We start from the raw sequence: 18,633 nt of genomic DNA on the forward strand, positions 1-18,633 counted from the left end.
CTGCACCAGGAGAGGAGGGGTAGACTGTAAAATCCTTATTCATCGAAAAAAATATCCTCTTAAAATGTATAAAAGCTCATTTTTTTCATGTAAGACAAAATGTGTTCACAGAAAAGTGTCAGCTGTAGTCAAGTTTTCTGGCATTAAGAGCTGGGTTGCAGAAAGAAAGTGTTTCATTTTGAAAGGACAGAGGACAGAGGTGAGCAGGTTCACTGGTTAATGTAAACTCCCACACATGCACACACTGTGCAGGCAAAGGGAGTGCAAGGCTCAGATCCTCTCACAACGAGACAGGATGAGGTTAACATAAGTTTCTGCAAGTAAATCATGCTGAGTCGGCAGGGTGGCAGTATGACTACACATGTGTGCATGCAGTCACAAATGCCCACACACCTTACCAGAGCACAAAAGGATGCATGTAAAACACATTCATGTAACAAAGACAGACTGGGTTCAGTATACTGGGAAGTACTGTTGTACCACACTGGGGAGTGTGCATACTCCCAGTGATAAGTAAGAAAATGATGTAAATTTTCAAAGTGGGTGGAGACTGAGTCTCTGCTTCATGAGTGAGAGTAAAATGGATCATGAGATCGATTAACTGGGTTGGCACAGCATCAGCTGCAATGCAGGCACTCCACCAGCCATGGTGAAGAGGAAGCTGAGCCTAAAAGCAAAGCTTTTGATCTACCAGTCGATCGCCACTTCCACCCTTGCCTATTGTCATGCGCTTTTGGAATTGTGGCTGAAATGAGTTTCCATCAGATGGTGTCTGGGTTCAGCTTTGGCGATGGGGTGAGGAGCTCAGACATCTGCGGGCAGCTCAGAGCAGAGTTGCTACTCCTTGACAGCAAAAGGAGCCACCTTAGGTTTCTGTAGTCTTGAAAAACAGACTGATTGGCCAGATTCAATGTCTGTCATTAGGTGTATCTGTCTCATGAAGCTTCAAGGTAACACACTTGTTCCTGGTCAGAGAATTACTGGACAAATCAGTGTCATTTGAGAAGAAAGTCAAAGCTACAGATGGGGTTTAGTTGAAGTGACTGCAATCCTGTAAGCAATGGTATCCAGTGAAACGATTAGTGTGTGGATGCAGCTCAAGTGTCAGTTTTATTAGAACTGGTCAACATTTTTTATGAAAAGAAGAGGAAAGAACAGCATTGAAAGCATTTCTTGCTGAAAAAATGTTTTTGTGAATGACAACAGCTACGTGTTGACTTTGTAGTTCATTTTTCAGTGGCAGCAAACCTACAACATCTTGTTTTGTTGCTCTGATTGGTCTGTAATGAATGTGATGGACAGAGTTTGTTCAGTCACCCTCAAGTGTCTTTTTTCAAACATTCTACCCTTATAAAACACCATATAAGGGGTGTTTCCTGGATGGATACGAAGTATATCTCATGTTATAGATAAGTGAAACAGTCTATCTAATATGTCGGATTAAACCGAGCTGTAGTCAGGTCATGGTCCGCTGTCGTGTCCCTCTGTGCTCTGTATGACAAACAACGCACAATCTGACTGAAAGTCTGCGCATCTTCCAAGTGAGTTGTGCGACTCAAACTTTGTGTCTAACTCAGCATATATTTTAAACAGTGCCTTCAGGACCTGGGAGCCCCCCAGGAGGAGAAGAAATTGTTTCTAGGTAGAAGAAGGCCTGGTTTGATTTGCTTACATGTGAAAGGGTGGACTTTCCATGTTAGATCAAATCGTCTGATGCAATTTTCAAATTGAACTATAAATAGACACAATATCAAATATCCAAAACAGCACATTAAAACGAATAATAGCTGGCTGCTGCCCTTCCTTTATCTTCTTTCTAGAGTTTGACAATGTTGCAAGTGGCAACAAACCTACTATCATGGCCTCTGACACTGACAGTTTACCTGCACACTCTGACTTGTCACCACATACTGGCTCTGGCAATTACTGGAAGAAAATGTAGGGGCCCTGGGAAGCCGATTCTACAATCAGAGAGCCCCACGAAGGGTTTGTTTGTTGGGGGTGGGTGGTACATAGATAGAAGTTAATGTCTGAAGAGGTACTAGACGGTAAAATGAGTTAGAAACACTACACCAACTTTTGAGCTGAATGGCAGGTGGATGATAAAGAAAATAGAAAGAGGTCAAGGCAAAACAACAAGCATATAACACCTGACTGGATAGAGGTTTTCCCCAGGTGTATAGTTTATATATGAAACCAGGCAGGCCAGGTTGATGCATGACTAAACTCCGGTTCCTCCAGAAGGAGGCCATTGTGTGCCCTTGGTGGGATTTGAGTGGCATTTCTTTTTTGGGGCAAAGTCAGGATTTCTTTTCACCCAGAGAAACCAAGTGGCACGACTTCAAAGCTTATCCAGGCTGCTTAAAGCCTTACAACAGTCAGGACACGGCACAAACTCACAGATGCAAAGAACCTAAGAGGGTTTAGGAGCGCAGAATTAGCGGTATGAAAGTTTAACTCAGCAAATATCTTACTGAAGAAAACTTAACATAACAGATGCTATGTGGATCATTGCCATGTGTTGATGTAAATCTTTAAGTACATTTCAGAACTGATCTCTGGATACGCATTAAGGTAAACAGACAGCATATAACATCAACTCACTGTTTCTGTTGGATGTAAGCCCTAAACCTGGCACAGCTGGAGTCTTACATCTGTTGTAATGTATGGTGGGCTCTGGCCAAATAACAGAGCCCCAAATCAAATAAAACAGACATTTCCCCTTGTCCACAGAGCCTTTTATCTGGGCCACTACCCAAGCCCTGCAGCTATAACAGATAACTGCCTCTCAGGGTTGTTTAAATTTCACTGTCTTGGACCAGGATGACAGAAAATACAAAGCAGTGTTAATCAGAGGCAAGCTCTTGTAATGAAATGTGTGTCTGTGCTGAAGAAAAAAGAGAACTACGGGTCGAGAGAGTAGGCCGAAGCATAACGTTCTCTGCTTGGTCATTATGAGTTGGCTCTGATACTGTAAAATGTTGGCAGTGTTGCTGACATTTCACAAGCCCTCCTCCCTGCCTCGCCTCCCTCGGTCCCACACACTGACGTAATAAAGCAGATAAAAGTGTGGATGTGTCTGTCCTTCAGCTCACTGCCAGGGTGCCCACGTGCTTCTGTGGGGGAACCTGAGCACGCTTCATGACGGAAGATGGCTTATTTCAATGACAGTATTGGATTTTTGCCAATATTTAGAGATTCATTTTAGTTGATACTGATATCGACACTGATATTCAAATACACTTTTCGAACAATAAATTTCAGTCCTTTTGGATACACTTTAAGGTTTGAGGATGACCAAGGAAAAAAAATTTAGTCCTTAAAAAACAATTTAAAGTTTAAAGAATGGGGATAAATAAAGAAAAAGACCTCAACTGACATAGGTATGTTGGTTCAGCATAAAACTTCACTAATTTATTAGTATATATGGACAAACTTTACAGGTGATATATGCTGAAATACACAGGCAAAATATCGGATGTAAATATCGGCAGAAATTTTGATAACTGCCGATACCAGACCGATAATATCGTGCATCCATAGTACTGTATGTTATTGTATCATATACTGCAAAGCAGTGGTTCATCAACTTCTTAATCAGCAAATCTGACCCAATTTCTGATCATTTTTTACCAGTTAGAGTAACTTAAGACAAATAGTGCAGTTTGTGCTCAGGCAATACAATAATTATCCTATCCTATCGTTTTGTACAGTTTCATTTGGTATTGTTTTGAAGCTGACGAGTTATTTTGGTCAATTATCACAAGTGCAATGATTCACACCTGACACACATATTAATCTAATCACATGACTCACATCCTCCTAAGTTAGTGGTCAATTTAAGCTGCAAGATTTCCGGTCTCTTCTCTGCTGCAACCGCCTGCTGCCTGGATCAGCACTGTGCTCTCGCTTTCAACCCACCTCCACCCCAGCATCCACCTGTTGGCTCCGACTGGGGATTTAAGCTGTTATCTATAACTCCTCAAATGATGTATGTACAAATCTGAGAGGAGTGATTAAGTCGGAGCCTGACGCCAAACCTGTTTTGTTGCATAATAAATGCTTCAACAAACTACAACGTGAGATTATTGGCCGTAATCCAACTGTATATAAAACCATGAGTCATGGTAAAAGAGAGCATATATTTTCTCTCACATGTCCTGCTCAGAAGCATTAAAAAGTTTTATGGGTATTCAAATTAAAAAAAAACTAATATCAATTTTTTTTGTTGATTTCATGTCCTATTCTTGTGTTTTTACTTTATATCTTTCATTTTCCTGCATCATGACATAGATTAAAATATTGTGATGTTGATTTTACACCATATCACCCAGCTTTAGTGCATTATAATATAACATATGATAATACACGATACAATAAACTATAGTGAGGTAAAGTTCAAAATGATGCAATACAATGACCTCCATATTCTCTTGAGCACCAAATATGTTTTCCTGTTTCCACAGCAGTATTAATACATGATGTCAAAACAGTTTGTTGTTATTGAAAAAGAAAATCTATTTGATTTAAAGCATTCAATATACCAGGTTTTTTCAAAGAAAGACTGACAGCTACAATAATGAGTACAAGACCCAATATAATGTACATATTCAGTCAAATTCTTGCCCAATTCCATTTGAATAATGTCATAAACATTTAACAGTGCCTTTATGTGTATTACCTTTAAGTATTAGAGTCAATTTCATGATGTTGAATTAAGCTCACAATATCAGAAAATTATTATTTATATTGCAACTGTGTAGAAAATAATACACAGTGCAGAGTTATCTCAAAAAGCACACGGCTCACATTAAATCTGTACAAATGGCAAACAAAAATGAGCAATCACCTAACTGAACAAGCTGCTTGGTACAGAAAAAGCAGCTAAATGTGCCATGCTGAAGGTCTCCATCTTTGCAGAAAGCCCCAGCTTGCTTCTGACCCGTTACAGGCAAGACAATCTGCGTAGTAACCCAATTACCTGGATCTAGGTTATAGAGTTCAAACCCCTAAACCAATAATAGTGCGTGTCTGCTGGTTATCTCCACTAAGCCTCATTTTGACCCTGAGAATACTCCAACAGACAACCATGGCAGGTCAAAGGTCAGCACCAGACAAAGAGATTGCCATGGCAACCATCAGTGCTGAAGACCTCCTTTGCTGTGTGTGTGTGTAAAAAAAGAGGGAGAGGAGGAGGTCAGACCTGACAGGAGCGTCTGCCGGGACAAATCACTCTCCTTTAACTGATTCCATTTGAGAACAATGAGGGTGTTTGGCTGCATGATGGCCTGAGCACTTACACACACACACACATGCATTAAATACCCAACCCTTTTAACATAAATAATACATATAATCCACATGCAGGCAGACGGCCACAGCTTTGAATATCTGTTAACAGCAAACAGTCCCCATAGGGTGCTGCAGGCTGCCTGTCCTCCCTAGCAGAAAGCTATTTGAGGCATCAGCAAGTGTTTTCCTGATACACGTGTTATCTCAGCTGGGTGACTCCTCTGGCAAATGCATTGCAGTAAAAAAAAAAAAAAAAAGAGAAATGGAAGAGGTGCAGGAGACAAATTTGACTGCAGGAGGAGCTGGAATAAGTTGGCAGGCTGACTGGAAGCATGCAGACAACTACTAAGTGTAGTGCTCACCTGCAGCTGCAGAATTGAATGCTTCTTGTGCTATGTAATTATGGTGAACCTCCAGCCTGCTCAGTACTTTGCATGGTTTTGATAAACACAGTGAAAGAAGGGGACACCAGCACTCACAGATATTTATCAGCGTGGCATCACCAATAACAGTTCCAATAACATATTACCATTCAAATCTTGATACAGAAACCTAGACTTAAATAATGGTGGATGCTGGAGGCCCTTCTTAAACCAGTGTGATAAAATAAATAACCATATTATTTCTGACAATGACAGAGTTCTGACAAAGTTATTCTGCCACATATTTGTTACTGTTTGCTATTTTTACAGAAAAAAACTGATGAAATCAGTTCCTCTATGTGGCTCTATTTGCAAGTGGCAGTCTTAATGTTTATTTTTGCCATGTGGGGTTTTTGTGAAGAAACAAGTTCACTTTTAATCAGAGCAAGTCAATCACGGCATTAGATCTGTGCATTAAAAGGGTTAAATTGCAACTATGAGACACTAAAGGATGGAACAACATCTGATACTTAGACACTTCTCATCTTATAATGACACAACCTAGATAGATGCAGCAAAAATTAAAAAAACAAACGAGGAAAAGAACTGAATTGGAATCCTGGCTGTGATAAAGTTACAGTTGTGTTCATGTTTGTGAGCCGTAAATGTACCTAACATCCGGTTGGTGGTGCTACCTGGTCTGCTCACTCTCATAAGCTGTTGTGGGTGTTCTTATGGAGGCACAGACCTTGCTTTATAAATTGCAGACATGTTTGATATTTACAGTCTGAGGTTGGGAAGACTCTGACAATATGCCTTTATTTACAAATCAATGTTTGCCTTTACTGATATCATTGCGGAAAAAAGTCACAATTTCAAGTTTGAGGATGAATAAATTAACATGTAAGTCCTTAAAACACACCTTAAAGGGGACATATTTTACCCTTTTAAGACAAGTTTATATTGGTCTCAGAGGTCCCAAAAACATGCTTGTGAAGTTTGTTGCTGAAAAAACACTCCAGTATAGGATTTTTGCATGTCTAAAAAGCCCTCTGTTCCAGCCCTTCTCAGAATGAGCCGTTTCTGTGTCTGTGGCTTTAAATGCTTATTAGCTGTCTGACTACGCCCCTGACCACACTCCTCTCAGGAAATGGATGTGGCACTCCTGATGTTACAGTGTTACAGACACTTTTGTCCAAAGTTAAGGACCTGACTGGAATTTGAACCATCAATCTTCCCACTGAGCTATCCAGCATCTCCGCTGGCAGCTGAGAGGAGGATCAGGAGAGAAGCATGAAACTTGAAAGAGGGGAGGGTCAACCAAACCTGGGGGCAGGTGCTTTACTCCCCATGTGACATCATGAAGGTAACATCTGAGAACGGCTTGTTTCAACACACATTTTCTGAAAGGTGGAAAAAGAGAGGGGGGAAGGGAATGGATTTTTCTGGTATTTGAGGTGGTTGTGGACAGGCCAGGGGCACATATTTTTGTAAGAAAAGCCTGATAAAGTGACTTTTGCATTATGTGTCCCCTTTAAAGTGAGGGAATGAATAGGGTTGTTCCGATTCCGATACCAGTATTGGAAATATGTTCTGTACTGCTTAAAATGCAGGTATTGGTATTGTTGGGTACACGAGTTTAAGCACCGACCTAATACCGTTTGATTTAGCTTTATATTTTGCTTCATTTAGTTATGTTAAATGTTAGCGCTATAAACCGGAAGTAAATTCTTCTTCGCTGCAGGAAAGCACTGCATGCACGGGCTACTGTTTTTAGAGCACCAAAGAAGAATCAAAGGACCAACTGCAGCAGAAAAGAATGGTGTCTGTGTGACAGTTTTTCTCTGAAAGTGATCTTTAAAATGCTTTCCAGACCAGCACTGCCGTACACAACAAGAAGTGACAGAGTTTATCAAAAGAACAACTTTTGAACCATAAATCGTTGCCTCTTAGTGGTTTTTCCTCTTAAAGCTAGCCGTTGTGCCTTCCCATTGACGCTATTGATGCCTTTGAATCCCTTTCGGCAGTTATTACAGCGAGCCTGGACCTCGTGTGACTTTTGGGGACTTTAATGATTAAATCCACACCAGTAAACCAGATATTGAACGTCTTTTTATCCATTTTAATCAAACTGCGATCATTTATTACCACTAGCTTAAATGCTAACTCGAATGCTAACCGCCATATTTTTCACCCTTTGTGAGGGTCTGTCAGCCAATGGCAGGCTGTTCTGTAATCACATGATGCTGCCTGAATAGAGCACCTTGGTATCAGAAACATACCTCGGAATTACTCCAAATAAAGAAAAGCTGACGTAGGTCTGTTGACTTATTTGTTTTGCCAATATTTAAAGTTGATATATGCAGATTTTTATAGTTCAAATATTGGTTGTAAATATCATATCTGCTGATACCAACACAATAGTGATCATTTTATGCATTATCCCTAATTCTGACACCACACACCTGAGGATTTTTTGGACAAATAATCATTTGTGATGAGCCTTAACGCAATACAGGATTTCTTAAAGGATTAAACAGATTTTCCATCACAACGGATGAGAGTGGATGACATCAGCTGAGGAAAGGTAAGGGAAGAGTTTAATGAGCTAAACTGTGAAAAAACTGTACTGAACCTAACTGGAGACGAATCATACACAAGTGTTGTTTTAAAACTTTGTAATTATTTTTCCTGAATATTTCACTACCTTTGGGACACAAAAGTAGCTTAAGAATAAATACTGTTCATATTTTCACACTATAACACTTGAAAAAGCCTTAAACAGCACAAAGCATGGCCTTTTGGTAGTTTCTTTATGGAGAAATCACTTTTCCCCCCAAAGAGAGCAAAAAGAAAATCATCTGCACAGAACCATCAGTAAAGGAGCAAATGTAATTTCACATGTGCTGAAAAAAAATGACCAAGTTGAATCACAGAGCATAGTACAAACTAAAATGTACAGTCTTTGTAAGCTGATGACAGTGTAATCACTGAAAAGGCATTCATCTGTAATTTATATATTTCCTGACATATTTAGGAGCTTGTGTGAGTCAAACGAGCTGCCAGCATGAAAAGCAGCAGTTTACACACAAAATCACACCCCTAAGCTGAAGATGTTAATAAATAGATGTTGTTTTATGACTTTTCTTCAATGTAAAATAAAAACATTATCAGGGAACTGACATCTTCACTGTTGGTCCATAAAAAAGAGAGCCAGTTATGCAGCCTACAGCTCCAAACATGTCAGGACTGTTTCCATCATATCACTCTTCAAATACAGGAGCTTTTGCACTCTATGAACTCCAGTATTTTGTTTCTGGCTTATGTGTGTGATAGCATGTGTGTGTTTCTGAATGTTTGTGTGCTCAGGGTCAGGTCTCAGGACTTAGACTCCCTAACCACTGCAAGTCGAGGCCACGAGGGGGCTGTGGAGCATGAGTGAAACCAGACATTTTTAAAGGGAAAGCTTTCTGCAGTCTGTTCACACATAAACCATGGAAGCTCACATGTTCAGCTCTTTTAACTCTTTACAGTGTGTACATATTTTGTCTTTTCAGGTATGCAGTGTTTAATCAGCCTCTGTGTTGTGTTTTTTAAAGGTATGCCTGACAAAACCAAATATAGCCACACTAGCCATAGAAGCTGACTTTGGCAAGACCAGGAACAGAATCCACATGTTACTACATGACTCCTCTCTGGCCTCTGCACCTTTTTCTCCACTATCTTGTGGGGCTGGAAACATTAGCTGGAAGGGTGTGTGAGCTTGATTAGCAAGACAGGCCAGCCAGAGTGTCAAAGTATTACTCATAAATTTCACCCACAGGCCCTCACAGTACAATTTCTTGAGTTTCATGATGAAGATAATGACACGAGGGAGGCTTGTTCCACCTGATTTGCGTAAAGAATCGAGTTGATTTTAAGGTTTTACCTAAACTTATACACAACGATAGCTGTGCTCAGTGCAACCTTGCAGCTCTAGATGTTCACTCTACCACTGCAGTGACTTAGAATCAGACAAAACCTGTTCCAAACCACAAACAAACTCTACACATCCAGGATGCCTGGCTGTGTGATACCAGCTTGAGTAAAACTGGAAACAACTGGCTGCGTAGCCTGAATGAGAGTGGGTCTACAGTTGGGTCACAGCCACATATACAATAATCTGCCTTTGAGTCTGCATCACGCACACACTGACCTACATTTCCAGGCATTCCAAATAATGTGTGTAAATCTCTGCCAGGCTTGATCTCTTCCTCTTCACCCCCTCTCGTAAGCAGAAATAGTGCTCAAAGGTCGTCAATACTATTACTGCAGGTGTTATATAATCAGCCCTAATCTGCTCCCGCTACTGCTGCAGCTCTGCCAGCGCATGCATTACATGCACGTTTGCACACACTCGCCCATACGGCCACATGGACCCCTCACTCACAGTTGTTCATGCAGAGCCCTCCCCCAGCCACATGGACACCACTGAACTATGCACACGCTTATGTAGCTCCAGCTGCTGTGGGGATCTCCTATTCCCATCTACTAAAATGATCTAGGATAGATATATGAGCCCTCTGTCCCTACAAGTGTATATTATATATGAAGCACTAAAATCACAAAGGCTTTGCACAATTTAGCAAATTACGTCATATTAAAACTACTAACAACTTATGCCTGCTTTAGTCAGATTTGGCCACAAAGTCTTGGAATAACTCCCAATACAAGCAGAAACACAAAGGCACACAATATTACAAAGTGAAGTTTAGAGCTAAATCAGCCAGGAAGCTAAGAATTAGTCAGCGGTTTCATACCATGCTTCATAAACAAAGCAACGTTATAACTAATTGCGGTAAAGTCCAACTTTCACCAGGCTTTACCTCTGATAATGTTAACACATATCAGTCACTGGGTAAAACTGAAGTTTTATTTCTGTAGCTTTTCTATCTCACACTTAGTGCTCGGAAAAATATGCATTCATGCAGAGAAAAGATCAAACAATAAAGTACACATGTAGTTTAACAGATAAACAAACTAGTGCATGGTTAAAAAGCTACAAAGGGCTGATGACTTTGGCAGCAATTCTCTGTTTCTATAGGGAGTATACAACTACCTACTGCTCCCTAGCGGGCGACTGTGGCTCGGTACAGTTGGTAGTCTCTCAAAGGGAAAAGGTGTGGGTCTGATGCCACATGTGTGAACTCAGGCAAGATACTTCATCCCATTTTGCTCCCACAGCTGCATCAGCAGTTCGTGAATGTGGATTGATATGTACTGTATGGATAGTGTTAGTTTAAAGTGATGAGAGGGTTCTGGCTGCAGCGTGTATATCTCTGACGGACCCTCTCATCTGAGACGCCTTCTCTTTCATAATGAAATTTAAATAAAATCTGATTAAATTTCCATTTAGAGTTAGGGTAAGGGTTAAGGTAACAGTTGGGATACCAAAAGTTAAAAGCCTGACCGGCAAAACTTGATTACAAAATATTTAATAAATCCGAATAAAGAGTCTGCTAAAAAATCTAGTCCTCAATCTCACAGCAAGCGTAGATCATGTAGCTCTGTTAGCTGCATAAACTACGTAGATAATGTAGCTATGTGGCTAAAGTAACTATGTAGCAAAAGCTATGCTCACAAAGTGGCTACCTAAGCTGTAGCTAGATTTGCTAAAACTCATGTTGCTAAAGCTAACTTGGCTACATTGGCTTATGTAGTTACGTTAATCACGTAGCTAGCATATCTATGTTAGATTAAGCCAGGGGTGTCCCGACTTTTTCCACTGAGGGCCGAATACAGAATTATGTAAGAATGGTGGGGTCACTTTCATGTACCGCACTTTGAGGATATTAAAGCTTTTATAACCAGTCTGATGTAGGTTAAGATATTCTGATTGAGTATGCTCACATGGCTTTTTAGTCGTTGACAAGGCAAACAGCCAAACAATTTAAGCATTTTAGGGAGGCCAATCAGATGTCAGGGGGCTCTGGTTGGCCCTGGCAACCACTGGCCTCGGCCCTGGAATGTCTTTGGTGCTGCTATTTTCTCAATCAAATAGGCCATTAGAAATAAAAAAAATTGTTATAATTTTGGTCGCTAATACTTTTACTGTTTACAGTATTCTCTTAGTTAAAGGTACAATGTGTAGAATTTGGCTGCATTTCGCTGAACAGAAATGGTGTACATGGTATTTAATGTTTATATATCTATGTGACGTATGTTAAAACAAGTGCACAATCATCCCCTTTAAACTTTCGTTTACTTTTTACAAAATTAGAAAAAAGCTTTTTAAATTTACATTACCGCAGGTCGCCTTCACGGAGGCTGACATAACGAACCGCCATGTTGTCTACGGCAACGTTTTGGGGACAGAAAGAGCGAAACGCGCTTTTTAAATACGAACCTGCCCGCCGGTCCTGAAAGCTACCTGGAAGGCAGGTGGAGAAGAAGACTGACCTATAATCTATAAAAATAATGATTACAAAAATGAATGACTATCCCTCACCTCAGCACTGCTGTAAATGATGTCCGGCTCACGATCCTTTTTGGTCTTCACAGGCTCTCGTCGCTTAGTGATGTGACGTTTTGGTAACAGATTGGCTCATTCTAAAATCTGAACGCTAGATGTCGCTAAAATGCCAAATTCTACACATTGTACCTTTAAGTCACATATTTTAAAAACAGATCATTCAATTCTTAAACAAAATGTTTGTTTACAGAATTAGCAAGGTAGCACCTTATGCCACCTAGCACCACCTTTTGCTGAAACTAATAAGTATAAAACATATAAGCAAAAGCTTCATTTTCTAATGTGGGCCATATTTCATTTTATTCTAAAAATTTGCTATGGGCCAATTAAAAGTGGACCGCATTTGGCCCCCAGAGCCATAGTTTGGACACCCCTGGATTAAGCTAAACCTATATTCAAATAGTTTAAAATGCACAAACAACTCAGCAACGTTTTGGTGCCAAAACACTGACAATGTTTCATGTCCTCTGTTCTGTTATTGAGAAACTTTAGTATAACTTTTGCATCTTTACCAGAAATGTGAAAATCATAAGTGTTTCCCAGGCTGTGAATACAAATGGACCACTACTACACCCTGTCTTACCCACAGCAATTTGGACTAAAACAAGACTAAATGTCTATATTTTTAAAGCTTTTGTACATCTCAGTTTGATCAATCATTGAAAAAGTGGGGTACATGGAAATCAAACATGAAAAGTATTGAAAAGTATGGAATTATCTATGGCAGAGAGTGAAACAGTAAGTTTCAAATAGCTGCAACAAAAATAACTGGGAAAAACTCTCCTGTAAAAATGTTAAGATTGTTCTAAACCATGCATTTAAAATGCATTCAGCCAAAAAGATCCAGCTCAAATGAGCTGTAATTACATACTCTATGCACATAAGCTTGAATGTATGCATAATCCATGTGCATCATAAGAGAGCTTATTCTCTGGATTGCACACAAACACAGCCTGCACACATACTTGAACCACGTGCTACTGCTGGTCATGTGACAGCGTCTTCCTCTCTGACACATGGCATCATCTACATTTCAGTTGCTCTTGTAATCACTCCTAAACTCGCTACACCAAACACAAGTAGTTTCCTTGTAAATTAACGCATGCCCCGTCATTTAACAAGAAGATGTAATTCCGTTGGGATCCCAATGCTTGTAATGTCAGCTAAAGAAGAGAGAATCTTAATATGAAAGTGAAAGCGCCCCTTTAAGAGTCATACAGCTCTTCATCACCACTAGAAGTGGGTGTCTGGGAAACCTCGGAGATCAAAAGCAGTGTTGCCAGACAGTGGAGCACATCTTTCAGTTCCTTTGATCAGCTGTTTCAGAACAACTAGACTCTTCAAAATATTCCCACACTAATCGTTATCGAACTGTACCTCTGTAAAGGCACCAGATTAGGTCTGACTGCAGTAACTTCCCCATTTATAAGGTACTTTTAATGTATTTAAGCCTCACCTCAGCAGCAGAGAGTGTAAGCACAGATGAAGGTCTTCTCCTCTTCAGTTCCTCGCACTTCCTCAGTTTACAGATCTGGTGTCCGGTCCTGCGGTTCAAACAGCTACTGCACTGTCCGCAGCTGTTCTTCCTCAGGCACGGCTCACACTTCCCACACCTGCTTCGCTTCTTCTTCTCCTTTCTCTGCGGTTTCTGAGCACTCCAGGAGGGCTTCTCTGTCCCCCATGATCCGGGATGGATAGAGGGGATCGGCTCCCCATACCCTGCCTCTGATTCAGTGTCAAAAGAAAAAGAGGAGCGGGTGCTTTCTGAGCTGAAGGAGAAGGTGGAGCTACTGTCCAGCGAGGGAGTGGAGATCTTTGGCACCCAGACAACACTTTCCTCGCTGACGTTTGGCTCGCGCTCAGCTGTCAGCGAGTCAAACTGAGGTACAACCGGCAGGGACAGTGAAGGCGTCTCTTTCTGGCGCTGGTGCTCCAGTGTCTCTGGATAAGACTGACTCTCTTTGGTGTTCGACTCTGCTGGTGTGTAAGCTTGTGAAGAAGGGATCTCTAGATTTTGGAGTTGGTGTAAATCCCTACATCTCGTAGATTTAAAAGAGTCGTTGCAGATAATAACAGGTGTTTTTCGTTGCAGTTGAGCAGACTGCAACTTCAGGGCAGTTTCAGTGACAGCTGAGCACCCCAATAAAGGTATAGCACCAGGAAAAGTAGGTTGCATGTCTGTCTTACCCTGTCTCAACACCTCTGAATCAGTCGACTCTGAGGTGGTGGCAGCTTTGGTGGAATTTGAGGTAGCTATGTTGCAGAGCGGTAGGACTCTTACAGGTGGTTCTAGGTCATTGTTACGGGGAGGTGAATCCAGATGTTGAGGGGCAGGAGTGCTGGGGTAGGAGTCAATATCATTCTTCTTGCCATTTTTTCCTCCCTCTTTTTCTTCTCTATCACTCAGCCTTTCAACTATCTTCTCCATCTCTTCCACAGCTTCAATTCGTGTCTCTTCCTCTAGACTCTCTCCGTGATTTATCTCCTCCGTCCCTTCAGGGACAACTATCGTTCTTTCATCTGTACTTTTCTCTTTTGAGTCCAACATGTCAGCTTCCTCTTGTGGGATAATACATGCATCCTGTTGATAAGAAGCTTGATCATCCCTTGAAAGATAATCAAGCTTATTTCCAAGGATGCCTGAGCTGTCATTTTCCTCGATGCTGCTCTGCACCACTGTTGTTAGCGCTGACGGCTCAGTAGAGCCATCTTCCCTAGTGTTACTACAGGGTTTAAGTTGTACATCGACATCACACACAGTCACACCCCTCAGTTCACTTTCACTGTTATGGCAGACAGTCCTTCTATCTTGTAAGGTTATAGTGCTGTCACAGCTGCCCTGCACACAGTCCTCAAGTGCGTCTTCACGTGGTGGTGAATCTGCTTTAAGAGGGCTGCCCTCTTTAGCATTGCTGATTCCTCCGCTCTTCTCTCTGATGCCTGCAGGAACTTCAAAATCTGTTTTGAGAGCAACTGGAACGATTTCTTCAGCATCATGGATGTCTAATTTCTCACCAGATGTTGAATCATTGATGCTGGTGCTCGATGGCTGCCTTCCATACTGTGATGCTGCTCCTCTCCATGTGCCAGCTCTCCTGTTTCTCCCTCCTCTGCATGCTTTAGGAGGCTGGCAGGGAGAAACAGACACCTGCGTGCCCCGTAGGGACTTCCTGCGACCTAGGGGGTCTTGTAACTCACCCGGGGTCTCAGGCGGATTGCTTTGCCGTCTTAGTCTTGCAGATCCTGTTACACTTGAGGCATGGTTAACTCTGCCAGGCGACCTCCCAGGGCCCTGGCTAGCAGGCCCACTAACCCCTCTTCCACGGGGATTTCGGCTTGACTGCACCTGAGACCTGGTTGTTGACTTTTTGGGTTCTGCAGGTGTTTTCTGGGGCTTCTCTGTGGCTCTTCCTCCGGGTCTGTTTGAGTTGCAGGTTTGCCTCTTGGTGCTGATCACTTTCTGGGCATTTCTCCTCTGAGCAGGTGTCTGTCTCCTTGTGGGTTTAGTGGAAGCAGGCATGGCTGAGGGTGTGGAGGGGAGGACTTCTGGCAGCCGGCATGGGAGCCAGATGAATGTTTACTTTTCACTCAGCATGCAACTTTCTTCTTTGATAATCTTCGTCTCTTTTATCCTTGAATTGTGAATTATAATGAATTCATTATCCTGTTATTCCAGTGCATGACCTATGAAAACAAAGCAGTGGGGAAAATGAAAATATATAGTTTCAGCACCCTTAAGTATAACAGTGACAACCGAAGTACACTCAAAACATCACTTATGAAGGTATGAACGTTATAGTATACAGCTATTAAACTAAATCTATACAATATTTGCCCTTGGATAGAAATTACATTCTGCCCCGCCTGAAGGAAGTGTTTTGAGGTTGACGTCAATAAAGCCATAAAGACCATTCAATAAAGCTGGATACGGAGTCATACTTTGACATAAGGACGAAGAGGAACTACTTCAAAACAAATACTACAGCTTCCTGCGTGGCTAACACGACTTTAACAGTTTAAAGGGCAAGCACGCTGAGAAGTGGGCTCCGGACGGAGGTCGGATCCTGTTTTCGTCTCTGCGCCTGGCGGAAGAGGGGTTATTACGGTGTAAAAATGCGTGAAACGTCACTCTTTATTATTATTAATGCACTTGACCGCTGTCTTTTGAAAGCGTATTGAAACTACAGCTCATTTTAGTTGTACGTGAGGATTTATTTCCACGTTTACGGCAGAAATGCTTTACATACCAGAGAGACAGTTGCACTGTCTGAACTGCTAATAATACTCCGCTCCAGCAAGACAGCGAGACCTTGTACTGGTTTCCCTCCTCGACAAATATAGACTGCTGGCAAGTTCAATCCTCTCACGACGATGACACATGTACATGATACACGCACCAACATGGACAAACATCAAGCCGAATAGTTGGTTGGTTTTACAAACGTGCACCGTGTAGTCTTTACGGAGCACGACACCCGTTAAAATGTAAATCCCTCTAATGTCAATCCATTCGGGGCAGCCCCGCTCACTCTCCCTCCACCAGACGCAACCTACGGTCTCCTCTGGCCAAAAACTCGTCGTCGGCACTGAAGGGGAAGGAGGACGACAAAACCCGGACTGGAGTCTCAGCTGGTGTTTGTCCCACTGCCTCCAGCTGCACTGTGGTTCAGGAAGTGGACGCTGGAGTGCGCTAAGTGAATAAATAACAGTGTAATGTAATGGCAGTCATAGTAAGTCTTATTATGTTCGTTAATTATATCGCCCTGCTAGTCATTTCATAAAGGGGTTTATGAAACCCCACCCGTATTATTTCTGGTACCATCAGCTACTTACTTTGTCAACATTTGATAATATTGTGATATTCATTGACAGGTCTGCCCACAGAATTGACTAGGCCTCTGAAAAACCCTAGGCTCTTCAGTTGTGAGTTATTGATGATGTACTTCAGAGAGAGGGACCCAACTGCAGTCAAGATGGCCGACATGGGCATCGTTATACATCCAATCCATGCCGGAAGTCCCAAGCGGAAGTTTGTTCTTCGCGTTGGACTCAGCTGCCAGTGTTTGTCAGCCTTTTCGGCGCCTAAGCCTAGCTCTTGGTGCTGGACCTCAAATATATCACCTTCCCCACTGCCTTACCCTGAACCTAACCACTCAGGTTTTAATGCCTTAGACGTACGGACTTCCGGTTGGGACTTCCGGTATGGATTGGATGTATGCCACTATTTAACCCCTTTCGTCCCTGTTACCACACATTTTTTTCCACAATTGACCCTTTTTTGCCATCTGAACAATTTTTGCCAAGTTTTGCAACTTGTAAGATATTTAGCTCCCTTTTCCCGTAGCCGCCCCTTTTGTCACCTTTTTGCCCCTTTTAACTGGTTTTGCCACTGTTTGGATTGTCGACACCTGTCACCAATTATTGCCACATTTCTAACAGTTTTTCCAGCTCCCATCCATTTTAACCCTTTTTGCCCTTCTTAACACTTTGGCCTTTATAACCCATTGTGGCCTCTATGACCCATTTTGCCACTTTTTGCCTTTTGTTGACATATTTTGCCAATTATTGCCACTTTTAAACTGATTTTCATCTTATTCCACCAGTTTTTATTTGAACCCTTTCTGCCATTCGTAACCCATTTTTGCCGCTTTGTTTCCACTTTTGCCCCCCCCATTTTTTTAAACTTATTTTGGCAATAGTTTAATGCATGTAAAGTATTTCTGTCCCTTCTACTTTAGTCCCTGCTATCTTGACATTTGTCTGTGTACATCATCAGTCTCACAGACATTAACTCAGTGATAAGTCATAATAAAATAATCTCATACCATAGGTGCAGATGGATAGGACTGTAATGTTATAAGTTGCTTTTCTTCTACTGCTTATGAAGTTCAGCTATTTTTCAACCTCATGAAAAAGTTTGTGTTTAGACTTTGTTCTACTAAGGTACCAAAATATATGCTTCTGTAGACAAAGGACCAGTTCTAGCATAAGGTCTGAAAAACAAACAAACAAACTGCAAACCAAAAATAAACAGTTGTCATTGCTACACCGTTCCTCAGTATATGGATTTTCATTATTATTCTATTATTATCATTTTAATTGTGTAAAATATAGAACCTCAATTATGCTACAGTTTAAAATGTATTGTCCTTTTCTTTATGTAAATTTGATTTTGATTTAACTTCAGACATAAAAAATAAAAGCTTAATATTATTAAACAGTAATAATGATTAGACTTACAGAAGAAATATTTTTCTTCTGTAATGTAATGTAAATGTAAAAATTCTAAATGTATCTAAGATTAACAACAGTTTATAGGCAGTTATAAGATAAACAACAAATAATTTTAGTTTCAGTATCACAAAAATACAGTGGCAGATTTAACAATTTTGGGGCCCTAGGCAAACACAGACATGAGGCCCTCCACAGCCATTGTTCTCCCCTTTGAAATTCTCAATATCAAAGAAA

General features: G+C 41.3%; 1 protein-coding gene across 1 annotated transcript in view; it reads right to left on the reverse strand.

The window, feature by feature from the left end:
- The window catches only part of tet1 (tet methylcytosine dioxygenase 1), a 56,309-nt gene extending 39,595 nt beyond the window's left edge, over positions 1 to 16,714 (reverse strand). The window contains exons 1-2 of the mRNA XM_041789573.1: positions 16,413 to 16,714; positions 13,622 to 15,849 (exon numbers count right to left, since the gene is read on the reverse strand). Of these exons, the coding sequence (XP_041645507.1) occupies positions 13,622 to 15,685 (2,064 nt within the window). The 5' untranslated portion in view covers positions 15,686 to 15,849; positions 16,413 to 16,714. The remainder of the gene's footprint in view (positions 1 to 13,621; positions 15,850 to 16,412) is intronic.
- Between the last annotated feature and the right edge of the window lie 1,919 nt (positions 16,715 to 18,633).

Source organism: Cheilinus undulatus, linkage group 6 (genome assembly GCF_018320785.1).
Source record: "Cheilinus undulatus linkage group 6, ASM1832078v1, whole genome shotgun sequence".
NCBI classification, from domain to species: Eukaryota; Metazoa; Chordata; class Actinopteri; order Labriformes; family Labridae; genus Cheilinus; species Cheilinus undulatus.